General features: G+C 43.0%; 2 protein-coding genes across 2 annotated transcripts; one reads left to right on the forward strand and one right to left on the reverse strand.

Annotated features, from left to right (window-relative positions):
* Positions 1-1734: 1734 nt before the first annotated feature.
* Positions 1735-17561, reverse strand: LOC121805608 (ras-related protein RABF2b-like). Its single transcript, XM_042205528.1, has 8 exons — positions 17446-17561; positions 4378-4525; positions 3654-3731; positions 3384-3551; positions 2944-2992; positions 2562-2635; positions 2240-2333; positions 1735-2005 (listed from the first exon to the last, which is right to left on the reverse strand). Exons 2-8 carry the CDS (start codon positions 4414-4416, stop codon positions 1905-1907), a joined length of 603 nt encoding a protein of 200 aa, XP_042061462.1. The 5' UTR covers positions 4417-4525; positions 17446-17561; the 3' UTR covers positions 1735-1904.
* A 7478-nt stretch (positions 17562-25039) lies between these two features.
* Positions 25040-25590, forward strand: LOC121803737 (uncharacterized protein At4g04775-like). Its single transcript, XM_042203358.1, has 2 exons — positions 25040-25125; positions 25176-25590. Exons 1-2 carry the CDS (start codon positions 25040-25042, stop codon positions 25588-25590), a joined length of 501 nt encoding a protein of 166 aa, XP_042059292.1.
* The last annotated feature ends 618 nt before the right edge of the window (positions 25591-26208 follow it).

The following is a 26208-nucleotide window of genomic DNA, read 5'->3' on the forward strand; positions in this document are numbered from 1 at the left end:
GTCATTATTTTTTCGATTAAGTGGCGCTTTAGGAATTTAAATGGATAGGAATCCGAGATTCCTTATATACTATCGTGCAATGTTTTTTATGCGTATTACTATATCATATCCCAATTTATAGACAAGAATAGGTGCATACGGAAACAAAGAAGGATTGATGTTATGTTTATGCTAAAACAAACGCAACAGTAATTGTTTTATTTGAGATCAATTATTTGCTCAAAAAGAAGAATATTCAATCGAAGGTATATGAATAATAGTAGTACAAAATATAAAGGGTTAGGCCATCCGCAACGCATCCCTTAGCAGTCTCTTATCTCGTCCCGGAGAGACGAGACGGATAAGAGACGGCGTTGCAGCCTTCCGTCTCCATCCCGTCTCGGAGAGACGCCCGTCCCGGAGGTACAGCTCGCGAGACGTCTCGCCACGCGCGTTGGCAACGTGGCGAGCTCCGGTTCGTCCGTGACGCCCACTCGCCGGCCCGCGAGTGGGCGTCGTTTTTATCCAAAAAAATGTTTTTTTTAAATTCAGGAAAAATTCAAAAATTAAAAAAATCCCAAAAATATACTAGCCGTTTATAGGCGTTTTTTTGCAAATTTTTAATTTTTTATATTTTTTAAGCCTCCAATCACTTCTATAAATATCAAATCATCCCCACAAATTAATCCACCATAAAAAATATATATTTTTTATTTAAATTATGCATTTTTAATTTTTTTAGGATTTTATTGATGAGGTTTTTAATTTTTTTAGAATTTTAAGTTATAATTTTATTTTATTTAATGAAGTGTGTTTTAATTAATTGATTTTGTTGGAAATAAAAATAAAAAATGAAATTGAATGAATAGTTAAGGGATGAGATGGTTACGAGACGGATAAAAGATGGATGGTTGCAGGTGTTGTCTCTTAGTTAAGAGATAGAATAAAAAGTACAGTGGGGCCCATGAATAATTAAGAGATGAGACGGTTAAGAGACGAATAAGAGACAGCGTTGCGGATGGCCTTATATGAATAGAGAACCTTAAATAAAACAGCATGTTTAGTTTCCTTGTATTTCCAAAAAAAAGATTTTTAGAAGCTCAAAACATAGTTACACAATCAAGCAAACTAAACACGCCCAACAGACGTAAATGGCAAACAAAAACTCTCTGGACACATGAGTATTAAACTGACTGCAAAGACAAAATCTATGTAGCCGAATAAGAGCATCCACAACGGCGAGCTGTAGCTCGTCCGTGCCAGTGGCACGGAGACGCTATCCGCCGCTGCGCTCGCGCTGCTGGCACGGCGCTACTCGATGCATCGAGCACGTCCGTGCCAGCGAGCAGGCGACGTGGCAGACAGTGATTGGCCAACGACATAGCCGTTGGCAATTTGATTTTTTTTAGCTTTTAATTATGTAATTTTTAATTTTTAGGAGTTTAATTATGTAATTTTTAATTTGTAGGATTTTAATTATGTAATTTTTAATTTTTAATGTATTTTGTAATATTATTCCGGGTATTTTTAATGTATTTTAATTTTGTGGAAATGTTTTTATTTAAATTGAATAATGGAAGGGTGAGACCCTTGTACTCGTCCTTACGGAAGAGCACGGATGTGGGTATTGTGCTCTTGCCTAAGAGTAGGCAGAAAAAGTGGGGTCGGGCCCACAACCGTGCTCGTTGGCAAGAGCACGGTTGTGGATGCTCTAAGATACGAATCTCAAAAAATCCAACATTTTAACACACAAACTTCCAAAAAAGAGAAAGCAGATGCCACAGGACACAACAGTTGAAATCCTGTACAAAATATTAATGAATGAATGGAACGATACACGCTATATCCATCAAAGAATTTTATGACACAACACGATAGCATGACACGACTTGTAGATAACGAGGGCAAGGGGTCCGCCTTAGCTCTTAAGAGCAACACGAAGCACTGGCTGGCCTCTCTGCTGTTCGATCTACATGGACCATGCCTGATGGGTTTGGCACTGGCTGCAGACGAGGCAATCTCTTCGCTGTTGAGCATGAGAACAGTTTTAACATATCTCAAATGTAGTCTTAGCCAAACTTTATCTCAAATTTATAGTGATGTTTAATTGCAATGAAAGCTAAGCATTCAGCGACGGTCAGAGGAGTCATGTCATGCTCGGATCCAAACACAAATTACAAATCTGTGGGGCTTGAATCAGGATATCTGACCATCAGGATATGATAAAATTTTAAACAGCGTTCTAATTTGAGTGCGTTACCTATCTCATGAAACAGGTCATTGACATTAGTTGCTGTCTTCGCTGATGTCTCCATGAAGAAAAGACCGTTCACCTCTGCATAGGTTTGTGCGTCCTGCAGTAATATTACAACCAATTAACCTACAACAGCATAGATGATGATGAAGGGCAATGGTGAAGATCAAATTTAGGAGTTACGTCACAAGTTCATTAACACCAAAACCACCATTTCTGACAAGGATAGGAGTGGCAATAGACTTAGAGAAGTGGTAGAAGTCACACAATTAAGCTAAAAGCAGATATTCAATGAGTACATTTAAAAAGGAAGAGAGATGTTGCTTGCCTCGGGTTCCACTTTTTTTGCATCCAACAGATCTGATTTATTCCCAGCAAGAGCCATGACCATATTTGGGTTGCCTAATGACACAAGGAAAAAGGGTGTGAACTGTGAACACAATCAAATTGAACATTTTCTACAAATTGTTGATAGAAAGTGAGAAAAGTAAAACAACCTCGAAGAAAAACCAGACAGATGGCTAGATGACTCTTTAATGCAACAACAACATAACCCCATCGACTCCTATTACTTTTGTCAGCAAATAACACAAACACCGGGCTTCTTATCTTAGCCCCATGCAAAGTCCAGTTTCACTTTGAAGCAGAACATCCAAATGGGGTACCAGAAATTAGCAAAAGCCAAATATGCATCAAAAGATGGTATTTACCTTGTGCTTTGAGCTCCTCGACCCATTTTTTGGCCCGATCAAAGGATGCCTACAGGACGAAAAGATAGTATAAGTAGATGAAGATTAGGTGTCCTGAAAATCTCCACCTTACAGATTGATTAGTGGCACCTCGCTATCATTGAGGAATGGAAATGGAGGAGAACTAACTACTAATGTACCATCACACCCACTCAAAGTAACTGCTGGATCAGCTCATGACAGACTAACTTGCTTATTAGAAACTACACAGAACTCAGTTCATTGTACTTAGATTGAAATATTCAAAGGGCCAATTGAGATCGATATGTTCATTTCAAACTATTCAAGAAGCAAAATTGGTGAGTTTAAGATCCACTTTATACAGACATCACTCAAAACAAATTTCAATCAAAACTAACACAACATTCAATAAACGTGATTGTTAAACGGCCAGCACTCACTTGGTTTGTTACATCATAAACAATTATCGCAGCAGCAGCTCCTCTATAATACATCGGAGCTAAGCTGTGGTATCTTTCTTGACCTGCCGTGTCCCATATTTCAAACTTTACAGTTTCATCATTCACAGCAACTGTTTGTGAAAAAAATGCAGCACCTATAGTCGACTCCTACAGCAAGAAATGGACCGAGTTAATCATCAGATCAAGAAGAGGTTATGATGCAATGCGCCTATCAAATTACATGACAGTGACAGTGTTTTATATACACACCTGAAACTCAACGAAGTGCCCTTTCACAAAACGCAAAACTAAACTAGATTTTCCAGCTCCTACATCTCCAAGAAGCACCTGATGCCAAAAAATACAAATTAAAAAAAAAGGTAAAAAAAACGCCATCCACATTAGCAATAAGTTCAGATGAGTAACCAGCATAAAGAACCCACGGTGGTTTATTTATTGTCAAGTCTTGACATAATGATCCAATTTATAGTAGCGATTTAGGGGAACCCAATTTATATAAACTGGAATTAGTTTCTCCTGTATTTATGTACAGTTAATTGGATAGGGTCAGAACAATGGGAAATTTATCAATCTGAAAAAAAAAACTTAAAAGATCAATATACATCAAAATTTCAATATCAATCTGCAAACCTAAGCAGGAGAAAATAGATCTTGATATTATTGATCATTCTCTGATTCAAAGTTGCGTCCCATCTCAATTGTGAAATCAAATATTGTTTCAGTAAGAGATCTAGCTATCGATGAAGACCAGATATCAACAACAAATAATAGTAGTACTACAAAATTGGCACAATTTTCGCTCGTTTAATGTCGACAAAGAGCGATCTGTATCATAGGAATCAACATATAGCACCAATTTTCACACGAAAACCGGTGAAACCATATCAAAAATAAAGAAAACGATGCAAAATTATATCAAAATTAAAGCGAACTGGGAAAAAGGGGGAAACGAGCCGGAAGGAGAAGCAGAAACCAGTTTGGCGTTGATGCTCTTATTTCCGCTGGAAGCCATGAATAGCAACAATCACGCACTAATCAGCAGCTGAAAATTGAATCTTTTTATTGGAATTGATTATAGTGTAAAAAGAGGATTATAGTCGGGTTTTGGAAAATTCAATGGAGTATTGTTATGAAAGTATGCAAAGGATCGATGATGACAACAACCATGCGAAAAAGAAAGAACACTAGAGTTTTACGTGGTTCGATCGTAAGATCTACGTCCACGGCCAAAGGCAATATGATTCGTGATGAGGCCGCGAATTTCTGATGTTTGTAAATGCTGGTAGAGAATAAAGATCACGACACAGTGAATTTACGTGGTTCGATTTACTGAAGTAAATCTACGTCCACGGGAAGAAAAGAGGGCAGAGTTGTATTGCTTGATCTGGGATTACAGCTTACAATACACACTTGCTATATAATCTATTCTGTCTCTAGAGAACGAAAGAGTGAGAGAGCCCTTCTGTCAGATCTAAGTTCTATTTATATATTGAACTGAGATTGTGGCTTGCATCACCACCCTAAGTCGTGGAGGTCATGGAGGTCATGAGATCCTGCATGGCCACTAATTAGGCAGTGGCTTACATCATCAGTAATTATGTCGTGGATGTCGTGGAGGTCATGAGATCCTGCGTGGCCACTAACTAGGCAGTGGCTTACATCATCAGTAATTATGTCGTGGAGGTCATGCATGAGTCCGCTATCTCCCAGTTCGGTCGAATACTGAGACCGAACTGCTGAATTATTGCCGAGTAGCTTTTGCCGATCTAAGAGTAGAGCTTGATGCCGACCTGAGAGCAGAGTTTGATTGGTTGGCTTTTACTGAGCTGTAGGCTGGGGCCGAACTCTTTGGTTGTGCCGAACTGAACTCTTTAGTCATGCCGGACTGATACTCTTTCTTGGGCTTTAGGTTGATGGGCTTGTTTAGTACGTACTCCATCACTACCCCCCCCGAAAAGCGAAGTGAATCACTTCGGCATTCTGGATAAAGGTACGGGGTAAGTTGATGTTTGTCCTCGGTCTTATGAAGTGAACTCTTCTTTGACCGGACTTGGTTTGTGTCCTAATTTGGCGAGTTTTATCGCTCGGATCGGATTTTCCGTTGTCCTAATTTGGGGATCGGACTTTCCCTTGTCCTAATTCGGCGAGTTTTATCGCGTGGATCGGACTTTCCTTTGTCCTAATTCAGGCAAGTTTTATCGCGTGAATCGGACTTTTGTTGCAGTTCGTTTTAGACGAAGTGCTTGTTTCTTAAGCTGAATTGTGGTCTTGTATCCTCTGTAGAAGCTTTGACTCACAATCGTTGGCTTGCAGCTCGTTTCAGACGAACTGCTTGTTTAAGCTGAATTGTGGTCTTGTATCCTCTGTAGAAGCTTTGACTTCACAATCGTTAGCTTATATATGTTCTAAAAAGGGGATCAGCCTTTGAAGAACAAGATACCTCAGTAACATTTGTAAGAGACGACACGCACATAGACAGACACAACACACATAGACAAAACGCACATAGACAAACAAAGACCAAGCAAACCAAAGAAAGCACATTGACCGAACAGGACTCAAGACTGACTGACCGGACTGTCTCTTACAGATGGAACTTTTTGAGGTTGGAAATGTGCCATGTTCGGGGTACCTGTTCTCCTGACATGTGAGCCAATTTGTAAGACCCTTTGCCGAGGACTTCTGACACCCGATACGGACCTTCCCATGTGGGTTCGAGTTTGCCCAGCTTTTCTGCTCGGCTTACTTCGTTGTTTCTCAAGACGAGATCTCCCACTTGAAATTGCAGCTTCTTCACCCTTTGGTTGTAATACCGGGCTACTTGCTCCTTGTACTTGGCTGCTTTTATGCATGCCAATTCTCTTCTTTCTTCGGCAAGATCTAGCTCGGCTCTCAGTCCGTCGTCATTCATTCCTGCCGAGAAATTTAGAGTTCGGGGACTGGGTATGCCGATCTCCACCGGAATCACGGCTTCAGTGCCGTACACAAGACTGTACGGAGTTTCACCGTTGGAGGTTGTGGGTGTAGTTCGGTAGGACCATAGGACTTGAGGGAGATTTTCTACCCATTGTCCTTTGGCTTGTTCTAACCGAGCTTTTAACCCTTTCACCAGGATACGATTTGTTACCTCCGTTTGTCCGTTTGCTTGTGGATGAGAGACCGAAGTGAACCGTTGTTGAATATTCAGCTCTTGGCACCAATTCTTGAACGTCTTGTCGGTGAACTGAGTCCCGTTATCCGAGATGAGGATGTGGGGTATGCCGAATCGGCACACTATGTTCTTCCAGACGAAATCCAATGCCTTCGAGCTCGTTATCGTAGCTAATGGTTCAGCTTCCACCCACTTCGTAAAGTAGTCCACGGCAACGATAAGGAATTTCATTTGCCGAGGAGCTTGTGGTAGTGGTCCTACTATGTCTATACCCCATTGCATAAAAGGCCAAGGGCTTTGCATAGTGGATAGATCGGTCTGCGGCATCCTTGGGATATTTGCATGGATTTGGCACTTCGGGCATGTCTTGACGAGCTGCACTGCTTCTTGTACCAAGGTTGGCCAATAATATCCCCATCTTAGAACTTTTTTAGCTAAAGCTCTAGCTCCGATGTGGCTACCGCACGATCCTTCATGAACTTCTCTGAGGATGTAGTCCGTCTCTTCTGGTCCTACGCACCGCAATAACGGCTGGAGGTAAGACTTTCTAAAGAGGACTCCTTCATGAAGTTCGTACCGAAGTGCTCGGCACGTGATCTTCCGAGCTTCTCTCTTATCCTCGGGCAATTGTCCTTGATCTAGATACTGTAAGATCGGCGTCATCCAGTTCGGCGAGCTGGTTACTGAATGTACCTCAGCTTCGTCAATGCTTCGATGCATCAATTCCTCCACCTTTGAGCTTGGACATGCGGCTAACTTACTTAAAGTATCTGCTCGGCTGTTTCCTGCTCTGGGAATGCGGACTATCCGAAAATAAGAGAAACTTCGGCTAATGCTTTGCGCTTTGTCTAAATATTTCCTCATCCTCTCATCACGGGCTTCACTTGTACCCAACATGTGATTCACTATGATTTGTGAATCACAATGGATTTTGAGAGACTTGATACATAGACTTTGCGCTAGCTGGAGTCCGGCAAGGAGGGCTTCGTATTCGGCTTCGTTATTAGTGGTTGGGAATGAGAACCGAAGTGAATAGGTTACCTCGTGTCCATCGGGAGCGATAAGCAGAATACCAGCTCCACTTCCCGTTTTATTCGAAGCTCCATCTACGAATCCGCTCCAGCAGTCCGGCGGCTCTTCTTCGGATTCCAAGGGCTGTGCTAGTTCGGCATTGGCAGAATTTTTCTGTTCGGTAATGACAGGGATTGCTTGATCGAACTTGGCCTCTGCAAGAAAATCTGCCAAGGCTTGTCCCTTGATGGCTTTCCGAGGTAGGTACTCGATTGAGTGTTCTCCCAGCTCTATGGCCCATTTGGCGATTCTGCCTGATGCTTCTGGCTTGGTCAAAACTTGCCGAAGAGGCATATCGGTTAAGACGCATACCTTGTGAGCATAGAAGTATGGCCGCAGTCTCCTTGCTGCATTTACTAATGCCAGAGCAATTTTTTCCAGAGGTTGATACCTTGTTTCTGGACCTCTTAATGCTCGGCTTGTAAAGTAGATGAGAAACTGCTTTAGGCCTTCTTCTCGTACAAGCACCGCACTAATGGTTTGATCGGATGTCGCTAAGTATAAGAAAATCACTTCGGCATCTGTTGGAGCAGAGAGAATTGGAAGCTCGGCTAAATAACTTTTGAGCTCGTCAAAAGCCTTTTTCTGCTCGGCTCCCCACTCAAACTTTGGTGCCTTTTTTAACACTTTGAAGAACGGCAGTTGCTTTTCGGCTGCTTGGGAAAGGAATCTATTCAATGCGGCTAGACATCCAGTTAGTCTTTGCACATCGTGTATGGACTTCGGCATCGCCATGTTCTGAATAACTTGAACTTTTGAAGGGTTTGCCTTGAGTCCGTCCTTTGAAACCCAACAACCCAGAAATTTTCCCGAATCTACCAAAAAGGTACATTTTTGGGGGTTGAGTTTGAGGTTGGCTTTTCGGAGCACGTCGAGAGTGGATTTGAGGTTGTCTTCGTACTCCGAAGTGCTTTTGCTTTTGACAACTATGTCGTCGACATACACTTCAACCTGTTTTCCGATTAGGTGCCGAAAAAGCTTATCTACCATCCTTTGATAAGTGGCTCCGGCATTCTTTAAACCGAATGGCATCTTTTTATAAGCGAAAATGCCGAAATCGGTAATGAAAGCTGTTTTCGGAGCGTCACTCTCATCCATCAACACTTGGTGATATCCTTTGTATAAATCAAGAAAACAGAAAATTTCGAAGCCGATCAAAGCTTCTACTTTTTTATCTATATTCGGAAGGGGATAGCAATCTTTAGGACAGTGCTTGTTTAGATCGGTAAAATCTATGCACATCCGCCATCCTCCTTCTTTTTTCTTGATCATCACAGGATAGTACATTCGCTTTTAGTAATTGGCGGACTTCGTCATGGATGACTTGACTTCTTTCTGCCGCAAAGAGTCTTTGCTTCTGTTTTACTGGCCGGATTGAAGGATCAATATTTAACCGATGAGTGATTACCTCGGGGGGCACTCCGGTCATGTCCAACGAAGACCATGCAAAGACATCTTTGTACTCCTTGAGGAGCTGAATGGTCTTTTCTCGGAGTAGAGGCGTTCCTGCGAAGCCGATCTTGACCGTTCTGGATGGATCGTCTTCGTATAACCGAACGGTCATTGAGTTCGGCTCTGAAGTGACTTCGGTCATCTCGCTTGCCTCTGACTCCGGTTGCTGTGATTGCTATGCTTGATGGTGCCGAACTGATTGCTCGGCACTTTTAAGCGCAATCTGCAGACATTCTTTTGCTCTCTTTTGATCACCTCGGATGACCGCTATCCCACCTTTAGTGGGGATCTTGATGGTGAGGTGATAAGTAGAGCAAACGGCCCGAACTGTGTTGAGCCAGTCTCTCCCCAGGATGATGTTGTACGGGGACCGAGCTTTTACCACAAAGAACTCGATCATCGTATTGGAGCTTGTGGGCGCTTTTCCCACCGTGATCGGAAGGCTGATAATACCTTCAGGGCGGGTGTCCTCCTGGGCGAAACTTTTCAGAGGAAGTGGAGCCGGACTGAGCCGAGCTGGATCCACTTCCATTTTATCAAAACATTCTTTAAAAAGAATGCTAACCGACGCTCCTGTATCCACAAATACTCTGTGGATCAGTTTGTTTGCCACTCCGGCTTGAATGACAATAGCGTCTTGGTGAGGAGAGATGGCTGGGACGGGATCGGCATCTGAAAATGTAATCACTTCGTCTTTCTTCAGCCTTTTATTTGTCGGCTCCTCTTGATTGGAACCTCTGCGTTCTGCTTTTAGGGACGACTTAGTCTTCCCGGCAGGGAGAGCATCAATAGTCTGGATTACTCCATCATATTGCGGCTCGTCGTCGTCTTCGGGATCTTCATGCCTTTTCGGATCCTGAGGATTGCAGTTCGCACCTCTCTGCTTTTTGTTCTTTTTCGGCTGCTTGCTTTGGTATTTTTTTAACGTTCCTGTTTTCACAAGAACATCAATACCTGCAGCCAAATTTCGGCACTCCTCGGTATCATGACCGTGGGCTTGATGGAAGGAGCAATATTGATCCTGAGGTCGCCGCGCGGCTGATTTCGTCATCCGCTTTGGTTTTTCGAACATATCGGAATGTAGTTCGAAAATTTCCGTTCTTGACTTGTTTAATGGTACGAACTGAGCGGGCGGCTTCTCAGGATTGAGCCGTGGCCCCAATCTGCCTTGTACCGGTGCCCTTTGAATTCTTTCAAAAGGAGTTCGGCGAGGAAGCACCTGGCCGCTTTGATCGGGCTTCTTTTTCTCTTCTTGGGATGAGCTGTCTAAAGACCGTTTTCGACGGTCTGCCTCATCCGCACGGGAAAACTGGTCCGCAATGTCCCACATTTCTTGAGCTGTTTGCGGGCCGCACTCCACGAGCTTTCTGTAGAGAGCTCCGGGCAGGATTCCATTTTGGAATGCCGAAATGACAAGTAGATCATTGAGATTATCTACTTGTAGGCATTCCTTATGGAATCTCGTCAGGAAGTCGCTGATCTTTTCGTCGCGACCTTGACGTATAGAAAGCAGCTGAGCCGAGGTAATTCGGGCTTCCGCTTTCTGAAAGAACCTCCTATGGAAAGCATCCATTAGATCTCGGTAGGATCGAATGCTGTCTTGAGGAAGGCTGTCGAACCACCTTCTGGCGTTCCCGATGAGCAGCTCGGGGAACAGCTTGCACATATGGACCTCATTGAGACCCTGGTTCGCCATATTATATTGATAGCATCCCAAGAAGTCATGAGGATCCACTAGCCCGTCATAAGTCATTGACGGTGTCCGGTAGTTCCGCGGCAAAGGAGTTCGGATGATATCGTCCGAGAACGGAGTCTTTAATGCTCCGTACATGGCGAACCCGACATCTCTTCGGTACGGAGGAGAAGGAGTTCTCCTGTGATTCCGGTGCCGAGGAGAAACAGGAACATGTCGGGGTTGAGGATTCTTCTTCCTGGAAGACACGGCACTACTGCGGTAGTGACTTTCATGTCTGGATGAGGAAGGAGAATCTACCGTTTTCGTCTTCGGCTGTTGGCTCTTTTGCAGGAAGGCTAAGAACTCCTCCTGCTTCTCAGCCAAGAACAGCTTGACAGCCTCATTCAAATCAGGCTGCTGGGAAGACTCGGTGTGTGGACCTTTTGAGCGGCTTGTTCCTTCACCGTGAGAACTGGAGACAGACTTCTCACGAGGCTGCTTTCCAGGCCTATGGGCTGCTGGATTAGCTTCCTCATGGTCATCACGGACGGAGGCACGGGAGTTATGTGATCTGGCATGCATTTTTTTTTTTTTTGTGGTGGAAAAAGGGTCAAAAATTCGCTTTATCACAGATTTGGTTCTCTGTTTCCCACAGACGGCGCCAGTGATGAGGCCGCGAATTTCTGATGTTTGTAAATGCTGGTAGAGAATAAAGATCACGACACAGTGAATTTACGTGGTTCGATTTACTGAAGTAAATCTACGTCCACGGGAAGAAAAGAGGGCAGAGTTGTATTGCTTGATCTGGGATTACAGCTTACAATACACACTTGCTATATAATCTATTCTGTCTCTAGAGAACGAAAGAGTGAGAGAGCCCTTCTGTCAGATCTAAGTTCTATTTATATATTGAACTGAGATTGTGGCTTGCATCACCACCCTAAGTCGTGGAGGTCATGGAGGTCATGAGATCCTGCATGGCCACTAACTAGGCAGTGGCTTACATCATCAGTAATTATGTCGTGGATGTCGTGGAGGTCATGAGATCCTGCGTGGCCACTAACTAGGCAGTGGCTTACATCATCAGTAATTATGTCGTGGAGGTCATGCATGAGTCCGCTATCTCCCAGTTCGGTCGAATACTGAGACCGAACTGCTGAATTATTGCCGAGTAGCTTTTGCCGATCTAAGAGTAGAGCTTGATGCCGACCTGAGAGCAGAGTTTGATTGGTTGGCTTTTACCGAGCTGTAGGCTGGGGCCGAACTCTTTGGTTGTGCCGAACTGAACTCTTTAGTCATGCCGGACTGATACTCTTTCTTGGGCTTTAGGTTGATGGGCTTGTTTAGTACGTACTCCATCAATTCAGTATATTGAGAAATATGCAGAGATTTACAATTACTCAAGAACTCTCTCCAAGAACTCAACACCTCTAATCTAATTCTAAACCAAGAACTAATCAAGTGATAGTTTGGAGACTCTTTTCTTGAATATCGAAGTAGCTGATTTACTATTTCAGATGCAGCCTTCGTCTGCTTTATATCAGTCCCTTCATCCTCCAACGGCTCTCTTGAGATGTTAGTTAACAAACCAGTTATAACTGTTCCAACGGCTACTTCCCGTTTCTTGGTTTGCATCAACATGCCGAAGTGCTGCATGATGCCGAGCTCAATAAAATGCCGAGCTCAATAAAACGCCGAGCTCAATAAAACGCCGAGCTCAATAAAATGCCGAGCTCAATAAAACGCCGAGCTCAATAAAATGCCGAGCTCAATAAAACGCCGAGCTCAATAAAATGCCGAGCTCAATAAAATGCCGAGCTCAATAAAATCTTGAACGAACTCAACCTCTAACAAATCTGCAGCTGTTGAGAATGACATTGATTTTAGCTTGCTGCATCCAACGGTGATTGTGAGATTATACTCCAACAAACTCCACCTTAATCTCAGAATCAACAATGAATCATAATCCTCTGACAAAACCTCAAACTCATCACTCCACAAGTCCCACCAGCCCCAAGCAGTATTTAAACTTCATGGCTGGCAACGGCTTTGTCAACATATCAGCCGCATTATGCTCAGTAGATATTTTCACCATCTTGACTTCACCTCTCTGTATTTCATCCCTTATGAAGTGCATCCGCACATCTATGTGCTTACTTCTTTCGTGAAACACCTGGTGTTTGGCAAGGCATAAGGCGCTGCTGCTGTCACAGTTTATCTCCACTGTGTCTTGCTTCTCCCCAAAATCTTCTAGGATTCCCTTCAGCCATATTGCTTCTTTCACAGCCTCTGTCATTGCCATGTACTCAGCTTCCGTAGTAGATAAAGCAACCACATGTTGTAATCCAGATTTCCAGCTTATAGCAGTGCCATTTAGGGTGAACACATATCCAGTTTGAGATCTCCTATTATCTCTATTTGATGCATAATCAGAATCGCAAAACCCCACCAGTGCTCCACCTTGATCCTTACAATCTGCCTTGTACAACAGACCATAATCTGAAGCACCCTTCAAGTATCTGAGCAACCACTTCAATGCTATCCAATGCTCTCTCCCATGGTCTGACATAAATCGGCTAGTAACACTTATAGCCTGAGCCAAATCTGGTCTTGTGCATAGCATTGTGTACATTATGCTTCCTATGATGTTTGCATAAGGTATCTTGCTCAGCTCTTTCCTCTCTGAGTCATTCTTTGGTTTCTGATCCATGCTCAACTTAAAGTGAGCAGCCAATGGTGTAGAGACAGGTTTGAAGTCATCAGCCTGAAATTTCTTCAAAACTCTCTGGATGTAATTCCTCTGCAACAACCTGAGCTCTCTCTTTTGCCTATCCCTCAGTATATCCATGCCAAGGATTCTCCTTGCATTTCCAAGATCCTTCATTTCAAACTTGGATTCCAGTTCAGCCTTGATTCTCTCAATCACTCTCAGATCTGCTCCTGCCACAAGCATATCATCAACATACAAAAGTAGAAAAGCAATTGGTACACCATTCCTTTCTCTGATGTAAACACAGCTATCATACTGCGATTTTCTGAAACCAATACTCATCATATGCTCATCAAACTTGAGATACCACTGCCTACTACTTTGCTTCAATCCATACAAACTTCTCTTGAGCAAACACACTTTGTCTTCATTCCCAGCCTCCATGAACCCCTCGGGTTGATGCATATATATTGTTTCTTCAAGTTCACCATGCAAGAAGGCTGTCTTGACATCGAGTTGGTGTAACTCCCAATCATACTTTGCAACAAGAGCAAGCAATATCCTGATGGAACTGTGTTTTACAACCGGAGAGAACACATCATTATAATCAATCCCCTCTTCTTGAGTGAATCCTCTAGCAACAAGCCGTGCCTTAAATCTGACACTCTCAACTTCACCAACTTCAATCTTCATCTTGAAGATCCATTTGCAGCTAATAAGCTTTTGGGTCCCTGGATTCTTCACCAAAATCCAAGTATGGTTTTTGAGTAGTGACTGGATCTCTTCTCTCATAGCTGCAAGCCATTTCTCCTTTTCCTTACTCGACATAGCTTCAGCATAGGTGGATGGCTCTAAGCACTCCAATACCTCAGCAACACAGAGAGCAAAAAAACTCATCTCATAATCACTGAACCTGGCTGGCTTTCTGATCTCTCTTCTGTTTCTGTCCCTGGCTATAATATGTGATCTCTGATCATCATCAATCTGATCTCGTTGCTGGGGTTGCTGTGGACTTGAAGCTTTATGGGAGCTTGAAGCTCCACCTCCATTCTGATCATCTGGATCACTAGGTGGTGGCTGGCCATGCTGAACTTCTTGATCAATAGATACTCTTTCACCCATCTGATCCTCAGTCTTCAAGAATGGCATATGATGCTCATGGAAGACCACATCTCGGCTCACAATTATCTTCTTGTTCCCCTCTTCAGTGCACCACAACCTGTACCCTTTTACTCCATGTTGGTACCCAACCATCACACATTTCTGAGCCCTTGCATCAAGCTTTCCCTGCTTGCAGTGGGCATATGCTCTACAACCGAACACCTTGAACTGATTGTACTCTCTATCTCCACCATACCATCTGACATCTGGGATTTCATTTCCTATAGCTGATGATGGAGAACTGTTAATTAGCACTGCAGCAGTACACACTGCCTCCCCCCAGAACATCTTTGGCAAGCCTGATGATAAAAGCATGCATCTGACTCTATCGAGGAGTGTTCGGTTCATTCTTTCAGCAACTCCGTTTTGTTGCGGATTGGCCGGGACTGTCCTATGCCTTTGTATCCCATTTGATTTGCAGAAAGACTCAAAATCTTCAGATAAGAACTCCAGCCCGTTATCAGTCCTTAAGCACTTGAGAGTGGTGGATTTCTTCAGCTTCATCTCTGTGCACCATTCTCTGAATTTTTCAAATGCTTGTGACTTCTGCTTTAGGATGTATATCCAGACTTTTCTGCTATAATCATCTATTATCGACATGAAATACCTGCCTCCTCCCATAGAAGCAGGCTGAGCTGGACCCCATAAATCACAATGCGCATAGTCAAGAGGTAATTTGGAGGTGTGTTTACCAGCCTTGTATGGTAGCTTCTTGCTCTTTCCCAGAGCACAGTGTTCACATTCCTTGAACCTCTGATCACTTCCAGCCGGAATGACCCCTTTCTTGATCAGTTCTCTCATCCCACTTTCTCCAAGATGGCCGAGCCTCTTGTGCCACAGACTCATATCAGAGTCCTCTGCAAGATTCACTGAAGCAACAACAGTTTCTGCTACTAGATAGTATAAACTGTTTCTTCTCTCAGCAATCAGCAAGATTTTTCCATTAAGTGAGACATTCATATAGCCTTTCTCAGAAGAAAACCTGAAACCTCTAGATTCAAGCATGCCAAGTGAAATCAAATTCCTCTTAATCTCAGGAATGTACCTGACTTGAGTAAGCAGTTTTGTTGATCCATCATGAGCTCTCAATCTGATATCTCCAATGCCTTTGATGTAGCACATCTGATCATTCCCCAACATTACTGACCCGGTTGCCTCAGAAAAGTTTTCAAACCAAGCTTTGTTGGAACAAATATGGAAGCTGCACCCGGAGTCCATTATCCAAGAACTCTCTATCCCACCACTCACCACATTCATGATCTGGGGTGGATCTGTGTCTTCTGCAAGATCAGCCTGATTTTGGGTAGCCTTCTCTTCGTTTTGCTTCCTTTTCCACGAGTAGCAATCCCTTTTGAGATGCCCAGGTTTCTTGCAGTAATGACAGCTTCGCTTCTCCTCATTTTGCTTCTGATACTTAGGCTTTTGATTCTGATTGAATTTCTTTTTCTTGCCTTTGAAAGCCTTTACATTCAAGGCTTGACTGCCACTTCCTTCATTTGTCGTCGAAGAGTTCTTTTCCAGCTCCTTTGATCGAAGAGCACACTGAACTTCTTCATATGTGATGCCAGATTCTGCATTCCGGCCAAACAGCATTGCATCTTTAAGATGCTGGAATGTTTTGGGAAGAGCATTCAAGAGCAAGATGGCCTTGTCTTCATTCTTCATGGGGCCATCTACATTCTCCAAATCATCCAGATTCTTGCTGAAATCATCAATCTGCTCTGCGAAGGGTCGGTCTTCAAGAATCTTGTATGAAAAGAGGCGCTGCTTCATGTATAGGCGATTAGCAAGCGACTTGGTCATGTACAGCGCTTCGAGCTTCGTCCATACCCCATGCGCTGTGGTTTCCTTCGCAACCTCGCGCAACACCTTGTCCGTGAGATTGAGAATAATGGCGCTATGGGCTTTCTTGGCAATCTCAGCCTTCTTCCTCACGCTCTTCTCATCGAGATCTTCTTTTTCTTTCCCCTTCGGATCAATTGGCTCGATTGCTTCATCGAGCCCTTGCTGGATCAACAGAGCCTTCATCTTGATCTGCCACAGACCAAAGTCATTCTTCCCCGAGAATTTCTCCGCTTCGAACCTCGTCGTTGCCATCGATATCAACTCCGATTGCGTTTCCCACAGACGGCGCCACTTGTTATGAAAGTATGCAAAGGATCGATGATGACAACAACCATGCGAAAAAGAAAGAACACTAGAGTTTTACGTGGTTCGATCGTAAGATCTACGTCCACGGCCAAAGGCAATATGATTCAGTATATTGAGAAATATGCAGAGATTTACAATTACTCAAGAACTCTCTCCAAGAACTCAACACCTCTAATCTAATTCTAAACCAAGAACTAATCAAGTGATAGTTTGGAGACTCTTTTCTTGAATATCGAAGTAGCTGATTTACTATTTCAGATGCAGCCTTCGTCTGCTTTATATCAGTCCCTTCATCCTCCAACGGCTCTCTTGAGATGTTAGTTAACAAACCAGTTATAACTGTTCCAACGGCTACTTCCCGTTTCTTGGTTTGCATCAACATGCCGAAGTGCTGCATGATGCCGAGCTCAATAAAATGCCGAGCTCAATAAAACGCCGAGCTCAATAAAATGCCGAGCTCAATAAAACGCCGAGCTCAATAAAATGCCGAGCTCAATAAAACGCCGAGCTCAATAAAATGCCGAGCTCAATAAAACGCCGAGCTCAATAAAATGCCGAGCTCAATAAAATCTTGAACGAGCTCAACCTCTAACAAATCTGCAGCTGTTGAGAATGACATTGATTTTAGCTTGCTGCATCCAACGGTGATTGTGAGATTATACTCCAACAAGTATTAAAATTCAATTAGAACAAGATTGAAATTTAAAATTCAGTTGGAATTTTTGGTTCAGCTCGAACCTTTTAAAAATTCCGTATGCTCAGATTGGATCAGATATTTTTAAATCAGTTGTAATCTGAAATTCGAAATATATTTATATGTAGGAGTATATCATAAGTATAAATCAAACAAATAAAATGATGGGTGTTGAACAATTCTTTTTGTATTGTATTTTCAGATTTTTAAGCAATTTTGGATTTTATCGTTTGAATTTTAGATTTTTGGATTGGACTACATTCATTTTTCATACATTTTTAAATTTTCCTATTGGATTAAATTGGACAAAAATTACAAAAATAAATTAGAAATCAGAATGCTCACCTTAGAAAAATGTACTTCCTCTGTAGTAGATGTATTCCTTTTCGGGCACGTGCATAAACTCAAACTCATTTTAGTGTAAATATCGCATCGAATGTGATTTTACTTCAATCATTTATGCTAAACTTAACTTACAAAATTTGAAAAAGTGATTTGAGTTTGTTTTATTGTGAATCTAAATATAAGTATATAGTACTATTTTACTTCAAAATGCAATACTATGAGATTGGTTTTGGAGTATGATTGAGCTAATTGTCTACTTTATTTTCGGTTCAAGTGATTTTAAGTGGATAGAAAATAATCTCAATCTTATGTTGTACGTAGGTAAAATCTAGTAGTAATATTTTTTTATTTTACAGAAAATGAAGTACCTATATAGTGTACTCCATATGCAAAGTAAATAAATAAACAAATTACTTCAGCGGTTCAAAGGAATAAAATTGAAGATATCATACATGATACTACTATATTAGTTGGTCAAACTTTCATAGTGAAGTTTGGTCACCAAAATCCTCCCATTAAAATTCAATGATCATCACATAATTAGGAGATTTATATTTTTGGTGGGACTCGAACATATATCTATTATGATGTTTTTAGAGTTAGGCAAATCATCAGTTTCCACAAATTGAACAACATAATTCCGATGTGTCGTCACCCTTTGGAAAATAGTACTAATTATTGTATACTGAATAAAAGCGCATATACAATTGTTTATAATGTAATCAGGGACAATGATGTATATTATGAAATATATTGAATAAAATATTTACCATTTATTTACGTAGATGTGTATATGTTATACCCATGCACTTTTTAAGCAAGTTTTCATTTCATATTTTAGGTGCTAGTAATATACAGTCATATAGTATTGTTTGACACCAATTTCATTTTTAAGCTAGTTTTCATTTCGTGTCGTTTGACACCAACTTAAGTTTTATTTGACTACTACTATTTGTTATTACTAGCAATAAAAGTTTTAAGTGTACACTATGTTTCATATACATTAACTTAATTGCCAATTAAGTCTTTCCAAACTAATTTAAAGGAAATTGAAACATTTAGAGCATGTTTTTTAGAAACTAGAATATCTTATTCTTAATAGACACGTTTGACATTAAGAAACTTGCCATGCATAATATTCTGATTTTAAAAGGACTAGTACTTAGACCATCCACAATAGGCGCCCAGCGACCGCCCAGCCGAGCGCCGGCGCTGGGCGGTTCGCTGGGCGGTCTATTGCAGCCGCCCAGCGGCTGAGTGGAGAAAGAAACCGCGCAGCGCTGGGCGGTTATGTGGCGCTGGGCGGTCCGTTCGGCGCTATTGCAGCGCCCGGATCGCCCAGCGCACCGCCTAGCGCGAAAATTAATTTTTTTTTTCCGAAACACTATATATACGCGTTTTGCTCGTCATTTTTATTCGCACCACTTGTTTTAACGAGTACTCTCTCTATCTTAATTTCTGTTCAAGATCAACAACGGGAAATGGATCTCAACAACGAGCCTAGTTCCGGGAGTAGCGGGTCACAAACTCCGACGATCCCTGTGGGAAGTGGATGGGGTCAGGTGCCCGGGTACTACAACATGTACCCGTGGCAGCAGATGATGCCCGGGGCCCCAATGGGGGGGAGTCCGCCGGGGGGGTTTTCGCCGATACCGGGGTGGGTACCCGGGATGCAGATGATGCCCGGGGGAGCACCGGCGACACAGTGGACTCCGGGGGTCGTACCGGCGACACAGTGGACTCCGGGGGTTGTACCGGCTACACAGGGGACTCCGGGGGTCGTACCGGCTACACATGGGACCCCTGGGGGGTCCCCGGCGACGGCGGGGGATGTCTATCGCCCCAGTTTTGATTTTTCGACTGGGTCTTCGCACACATCGACCCAAACACCCTTGGGGTTTGATAGTTTCTCCTTAGATGAGTTGGGGTTTGATACTCTCGGAGCTCCGGAGACTCTAGTTCAAGGGGGGGCAGTGCCGGGGCGTGGCGCCCCAAAGAAGAAGGGCAAGAAGAAGGTCGGTGAGTCGTCGCAGCCGGGTGAGGAGGAGGTACGGAGGAGGTGGACGGACGACGAGAACGTCGCGCTCAGCAAGGCATGGGTGAGTGTTTGCGACGATCCTCTCGTTTCGAACGAGCAAAGGATCGTCAACATGTGGGGCAAGATAGCAGCAGCCTACCAGAGATTTTGCTCGGAGGGGAGGCCCCGCAACGGGGAGGATTGCCGGAAGGGCTGGAACCGAATCAGGGCGGCGGTCTCCCGATTTTCGGGTTTGTACACCAACGCACTCCGCATGATGAGCAGTGGCCAAACGGAGGATGACTGCAGGAGAATAGCGGAGAAAGCCTTCCCACTGAAGGGTTTATACAAGGACTTCACCTACTGGAACTGCTATCTTGTACTGAGCGAGTCCGAGAAGTTCCGAGTAGGTGTCGACTCTGGCTGGCCGAAGAAGCAACGACTGAACTACACCGGCGATTACAGCGGCAGCAGCGGAGGTTCCACGACCTCCCCGAGACGACGCAGGAGTTCCCCACGCCGCGTTCGGTCGGTGGCCGACCTCGCCCGATTGGGCGCAAGCGCGCTCAGCAGGCGGCGAGAGGGAACGCCGGGGCTTCCCAGGAGGTCCAGTCGGCATCCCCCCTTGGCCAATCCACCCAGGAGCTCAAATTCTTCGCTCGCGCCCAAACGCGCGCTCAGTTGATCAAGACGATGGCCGAATGGCGGGTGGCGACGGATCCCGTGGAGAAGAGCGTGCTTAAAACCTTGCTCATGAGCCTGCAGGACGAGTTGGAGGCTATACGGAGGGAGACCGGTGGCGGCGGCAGCGGCGTAGGCGACGACGATGGTGGCGGCGGCGATGGTGGCGACGGAGGCGACGACGACGGAGACGAGGAGTGAATTGTCACTCTTTTTTATTAATGTATTTTTTTTAAAATTAATGTACTTTTTTTAAATTATTGTACTTTTTTAAATTTTAATAGTATTATTAAACTTTTCCCGTATATGTCTCGTAAATTAAATTTCGCATATTGTGTGATTGTTAATTATTTCATTTTGTATATATTTGTTAATAGTGATGTGGATATTAGTGGCTAGGCTATGGCTGGGCTATTGCTGGGCTATTTGCTTGTTTTGATAATGTGGCAGGAGGATTTTTAATGCTGCTTATGTGGCAGTGGCTAGGCTATGGCTGGGCTATTCGTATTATGGATGGCCTTAGCATCATTTTGTAGCCAATCAATAATAATTTGCTATCCTACCTGGCTACCTCATAAATACTCCTACCTAGTAGTAGTAAATAGTATGACCATTATAATATGAAATGACGAAAAAGAATATTTTACAATAAAGCTGCAAATATAGTGATGAACAAAATATTGGTTATCAGAATAAAATGATTTTGAGGCATCTTGTCAAAAAATTGTAAATATGGCATGTGATAAAATATTTGGCAGGGCATCCCCAAGCCTCTTTTGCAGATTTGAAATCACATCGTGCCATATACTCCTACTACATACATACTCGACGGGAAATCGACTCTAAATTCACGAAGTCTGACATACAACGGTGGACGCCGGCCCCGCGTCCGTCCGTGCCAACTGCAAGGACGAGGCTCGTCGCCGTTGCGCTCGCACCGCTGGCGACGTGGCGGCACGCGATTGGGCAACGGCATTATTATTTAAAATTCGTTATTTAATTTTAAATAATGATAAAAAATAAAAAATAAATATTTTCCAAATCCCAAAAATATGGCCGTTTTTTTTGCCCGTTTTTCTGAATTTTTTTGAATTTATTTTTTTCCCCCAAAATCATCTATAAATACACACATTCATCATCCGTTTATCACATCAAATCATCTCTCATTCATAATTCTTATACAAACTATCAACACATTCATCCCTCACTCAAAACCTCAAATGGATTTCACCCATCTTATGGCGGAAGCGGAGCGCGAAGAACAAGAATACTACGAACAACATCGTGCCGCTTACGAAGCATATGTCGCGGCGAATACCCCCGCTCCTCCTCCTCAACGAACTAGATCAACTCGCCGCTACATCCATCGTGACCGGGAGAGAGCCCACGAAAGGCTTGTTGCCGACTACTTTGCCGACCAGTCGCGGTTTCCGGCAGATTACTTCAGGCGCCGTTTTCGCATGTTAAAGCGCTTGTTTATGCGAATTGTCAACACATTGTCCGCACGTGTTGAATTCTTCCAAACAGGTCCAGATGCAGTCGGCCAGCAAAGTATCACGCCGTTGCAGAAGTGTACGTGTGCCATCCGACAACTCGCTACTGGGCAAACGACCGACATCTTCGATGAGTCCACTGGAATCATTTGTCTAAAGAATTTTTGCCAGGGCATTCGTTCAGCTTTCGGGGATGAATTCCTTCGGGTACCCACCACCGATGATTGCCAACGGTTGCCTCGTCTTCACGAATTAGTCCATGGCTTTCCCGGAATGCTTGGCAGCATTGACTGCATGCATTGGAGGTGGAAGAATTGCCCGACTGCTTGGAGGGGGCAACACTTAAGCGGTCAAAAAGCCGGCGGCCCAACACTTATCCTTGAGGCGGTCGCCGACTACCGCCTATGGATTTGGCATGCATATTTCGGCGTTGCCGGATCCAACAACGACTTGAACGTGCTCTATTCGTCACCCCTCTTCAATGATGTGATGAATGGTGTAGCACAGGCGATCGACTTCACCGTCAACGGAACTACATACCACATGAGTTACTATCTCGCCGATGGTATCTACCCAAGGTGGTCGACTTTCGTGAAGACGCTCAGCAACCCGCACGACCCGAGACAGGTTCTTTTTGCGCAGCGTCAAGAGTCCGCGCGGAAAGACGTCGAAAGAGCCTTCGGGGTCCTTCAAGCCCGATTCAACATTGTGAAGACCCCGGCTTGGCTGTGGTACGTGAATAATATAGTCGACATCATGTTCACGTGTATTATCTTACACAACATGATTATAGCCGACGAAGGGCTGAGGGCGGCTAGCTTCTACGACGAGGATGAAGCCGGAAGCTCAACAGCGAGGTCTCCCCCACGCCGAGGTGAGCATACGACGGTTGGCCAGAGGATCGAGACAAGACACACAATGCGCGATACCCGAACCCACATTCAGCTACAAGAAGACCTAATCAAACACATATGGGCGAAATTCGGCAACGAGTAGTGTTTTTTCAATTTTTAGTATTTTAATTATGTAATTTTTAATTTTTAAGATTTTAATTATGTCATTTTTATTTTATTTGTCATTTGTAATATTATTTAGGTTTTTTTAATGAATTTTAGTATTATGGAAATGTTTTTGTTTAATTGAATTTTAAATTAATTGTGTCAGTCCTTGCAGAAGAGCACAGCTGTGGGTGTTGTGCTCTTACCAGAGAGCAGGCAGAAAAAGTGGGCCTGGGCCCACAACCGTGCCGCTGGCAAGAGCACGGTTGTAGATGCTCTAATGTTGTATACTTAGTTAATTTCTTAAGAGTTCGGATTCCCCACAAATCAAAATCGACGTGGCTAGTAAAAAAACTACGTGGACAAAAATGTGACGTTTTGGCCTAAGGTAAAAAAAACGATGTCGCTTTAGTATGCAAAAAAATTTAAATTGAATTTAAATTCACCTTTCTCTTTCCTCTCATCGGCCCCTATTTCTCTGTCTCATACCTTTCCACCATTTAACTTTGCATGATTTTTCCCCTTGGTTTTATGCCCTTTTTAAGTGTTCTATAAACTCATTATGTTGTAGGTATTTTCTCATTACAAAAGGGACAAATGAGGAAGTTTGGAATTTAAGAAGGAAATGACAAAAAGTTATGATTTCCAGTTAGTCAAGGCTACCAATGTCTTCATCTTCGAATGAGCTTCGTGTGGGTATCTGCACGCCTCATATTCGAGTTCCAGATAGAAAGTTATGGTCGTTTTATAAAAAGTGTAAAAAATGTGTCAAATTCTGCAAAGCAATGACGCGATCCGTGCGCACATTGGGCCGTAGCTGCCGCACGAAAGTGACCTAGACGTGCGACCCATGTGGGATCTCCCACACAACCCATGCCTCAGCGATACCCTTGCACGAAGGCACGTAGACGCGTGATTCATGCGGCCATGCGGGATTCACCCAAATAGGGCTGATTTTGTGTGTTTTTTAGTCCAAAGCCCATTTAGCCTTCTTTACACCTATAGAATGATCCCTTCGGCTCATAATTTAAGGAGCTATCTTTAATCTCTTATCTTATTTTTTCTTTTATTCCATTAGACGGAAAACCTTAGGAATTCACGAAAGATAGACTTGAAGATGGTCTTTATAATATTAGCCCATTCTACTATTTTTATTTTGAATATGTTATCTAGCCATATGTACTTAATTTTCTTTACTACTCATAGCTTGTAGTAGAAAATGTTTTTAACCTTATTTTACAGGTAATGAATTTTCTATTTTTTAGCAATTTAACTATTATTTGTAGTGTTTATTTGTATGTTATTTTTAAACAAAATTCTTACATACATGTACATCGCATATTCACATCCTATTTTATATACAGACTACCGACTAACATTAGTAGAACTATATATATAATAGTAGTAGTACTTGATTTCATTTCTTGGCATAAAAGCAGCCTATATGTATATAATACTTCCTCCATCCTAATTAAATTGAGTCATTTTATTTTTAACAAAATATAAAATATTCAATTACTCTTACTTTATTCCACATTTACTTTACTCTCTTTTTATCTCTCATACTCTAATCCATCATTTACTTTAGGGATAACTGCCTTAAAAGTCATGAACTTTGCCTGAATTCCGGTTTTTCCCACGAGCCATTTTTTTGGCGTATAAAGTCACGAACTTTACTTTTTGTCTGGTATTTCCCAACCCGACCCGACCCTGTGATTTCCGGCAATTTAAAATCCTATGTGGCATGCCTGAATTCCGACGTGTCAGGCATCGGAAAAATTCAAAACGACGTCGTTTCTGATGGTCAAAACGACGTCGTTTTATACATCATCAGTCAAAATTAGGTTATATCGCCCAAATCAAACGCTATTCACTCCTCTCTCGCTGGATTCATCCACCCCCAACCACTTTCCATTCTTGGATTCAAGTCGCGATTCATCCACCCCCATTGGAAGCGAAAATCCCATAACAAGGTAAGACCATTGCTTCATTTTAGGGTTCAATTCGCGATTCATCCTACCGATTTTTCGTTAAAGATGCGATTGATTTCGTTGGGTTTAGGGGTCGATTGTGCAGTTGGCAACCTGCAATTTAGCGATTTCCCGTGTGCAATTGGCAATGGGTATTTAGGGTTCATGACTGTTAATATGAGTTTTGATTGTTCAAATGCAGGATGTCGAGTTCTTCCCAGCATTCGAGCAGAACGTGGCCGAGGTTTGAGGCAGTGGTCTGTGATCACGGTCTTGAAGCTGATGTGGTGACATCCAATACGGATGCCAATCCCGGACGACGCTTCTATCGTTGCCAAGTCTGGAAGGAGGACGACTGTAAATTCTTTCGTTGGATTGATCCATCATTGTCACCGAATCAAGAGTATTTTTTCAAAAAACTGAAGCTTGATAGGGACTACGTGCAAAGAGCATTGAGAGATAGGGTTGCTAAGCAGGATGCACTCGACGAGAGCGTCCGTTCGAAAACCGTTGAAGTTGAAGCACTCCAAGGTGTTGTCGCACAGTTGCAGCGTCAAAACCGGAACTTGAAGGTTGTCATTTGCATGTTATGTATCGTCTTGTGGATCTTGTTGTAGCTTAGCTAACATAACTTCGGATCTTGTTGTAGCTTAGCTAACATAACTTCTGTATAATGATCTATGCATGTTGAACTCCAATGTAATACACTCCTATGTAGTGAATTTTCCTCTATGAATGCATTGAGTTTTGAGTTCAAAAGCAGCATAGTGTGAGTTATTGTTGTAGCTTAGCTAACACAAACATTGTTTAGAAACATATTCACATTGCTTCCCTCCACTCACTGTGCCATAAAATATGTCATCTGTAACAACAAACTCATTCTCATTGTTCTCTTTTACTTTCTTCCTTCCCTGAGTGTATTCCTCATCCTCGGATACCAACTCCTCAGCCTCCATGTCATCATCAGTTTCCTCATCTTCAGAAGATAGCATATAACTCCCATCATCTTCACTGTCATCTCCCAGACCCACTCCCAGACTGTAATCAGTCTTATCCCCCACACTCTCCTCAGTTATATCTCTCATCCCCACAGATTCACTTATAGTTCCCACATTATAACCCAAATCCTCAGCATCATTATCCTCACCTCCCACACCTTCACCCACACTCTTTCCCACCTCCTTAGCTGCTGCTGCCTTCCTATTCCCCACTGAATCACCCATATTTTCAACCAC

Source organism: Salvia splendens, chromosome 5 (assembly GCF_004379255.2).
Source record: "Salvia splendens isolate huo1 chromosome 5, SspV2, whole genome shotgun sequence".
In the NCBI taxonomy this organism is placed as follows: domain Eukaryota; kingdom Viridiplantae; phylum Streptophyta; class Magnoliopsida; order Lamiales; family Lamiaceae; genus Salvia; species Salvia splendens.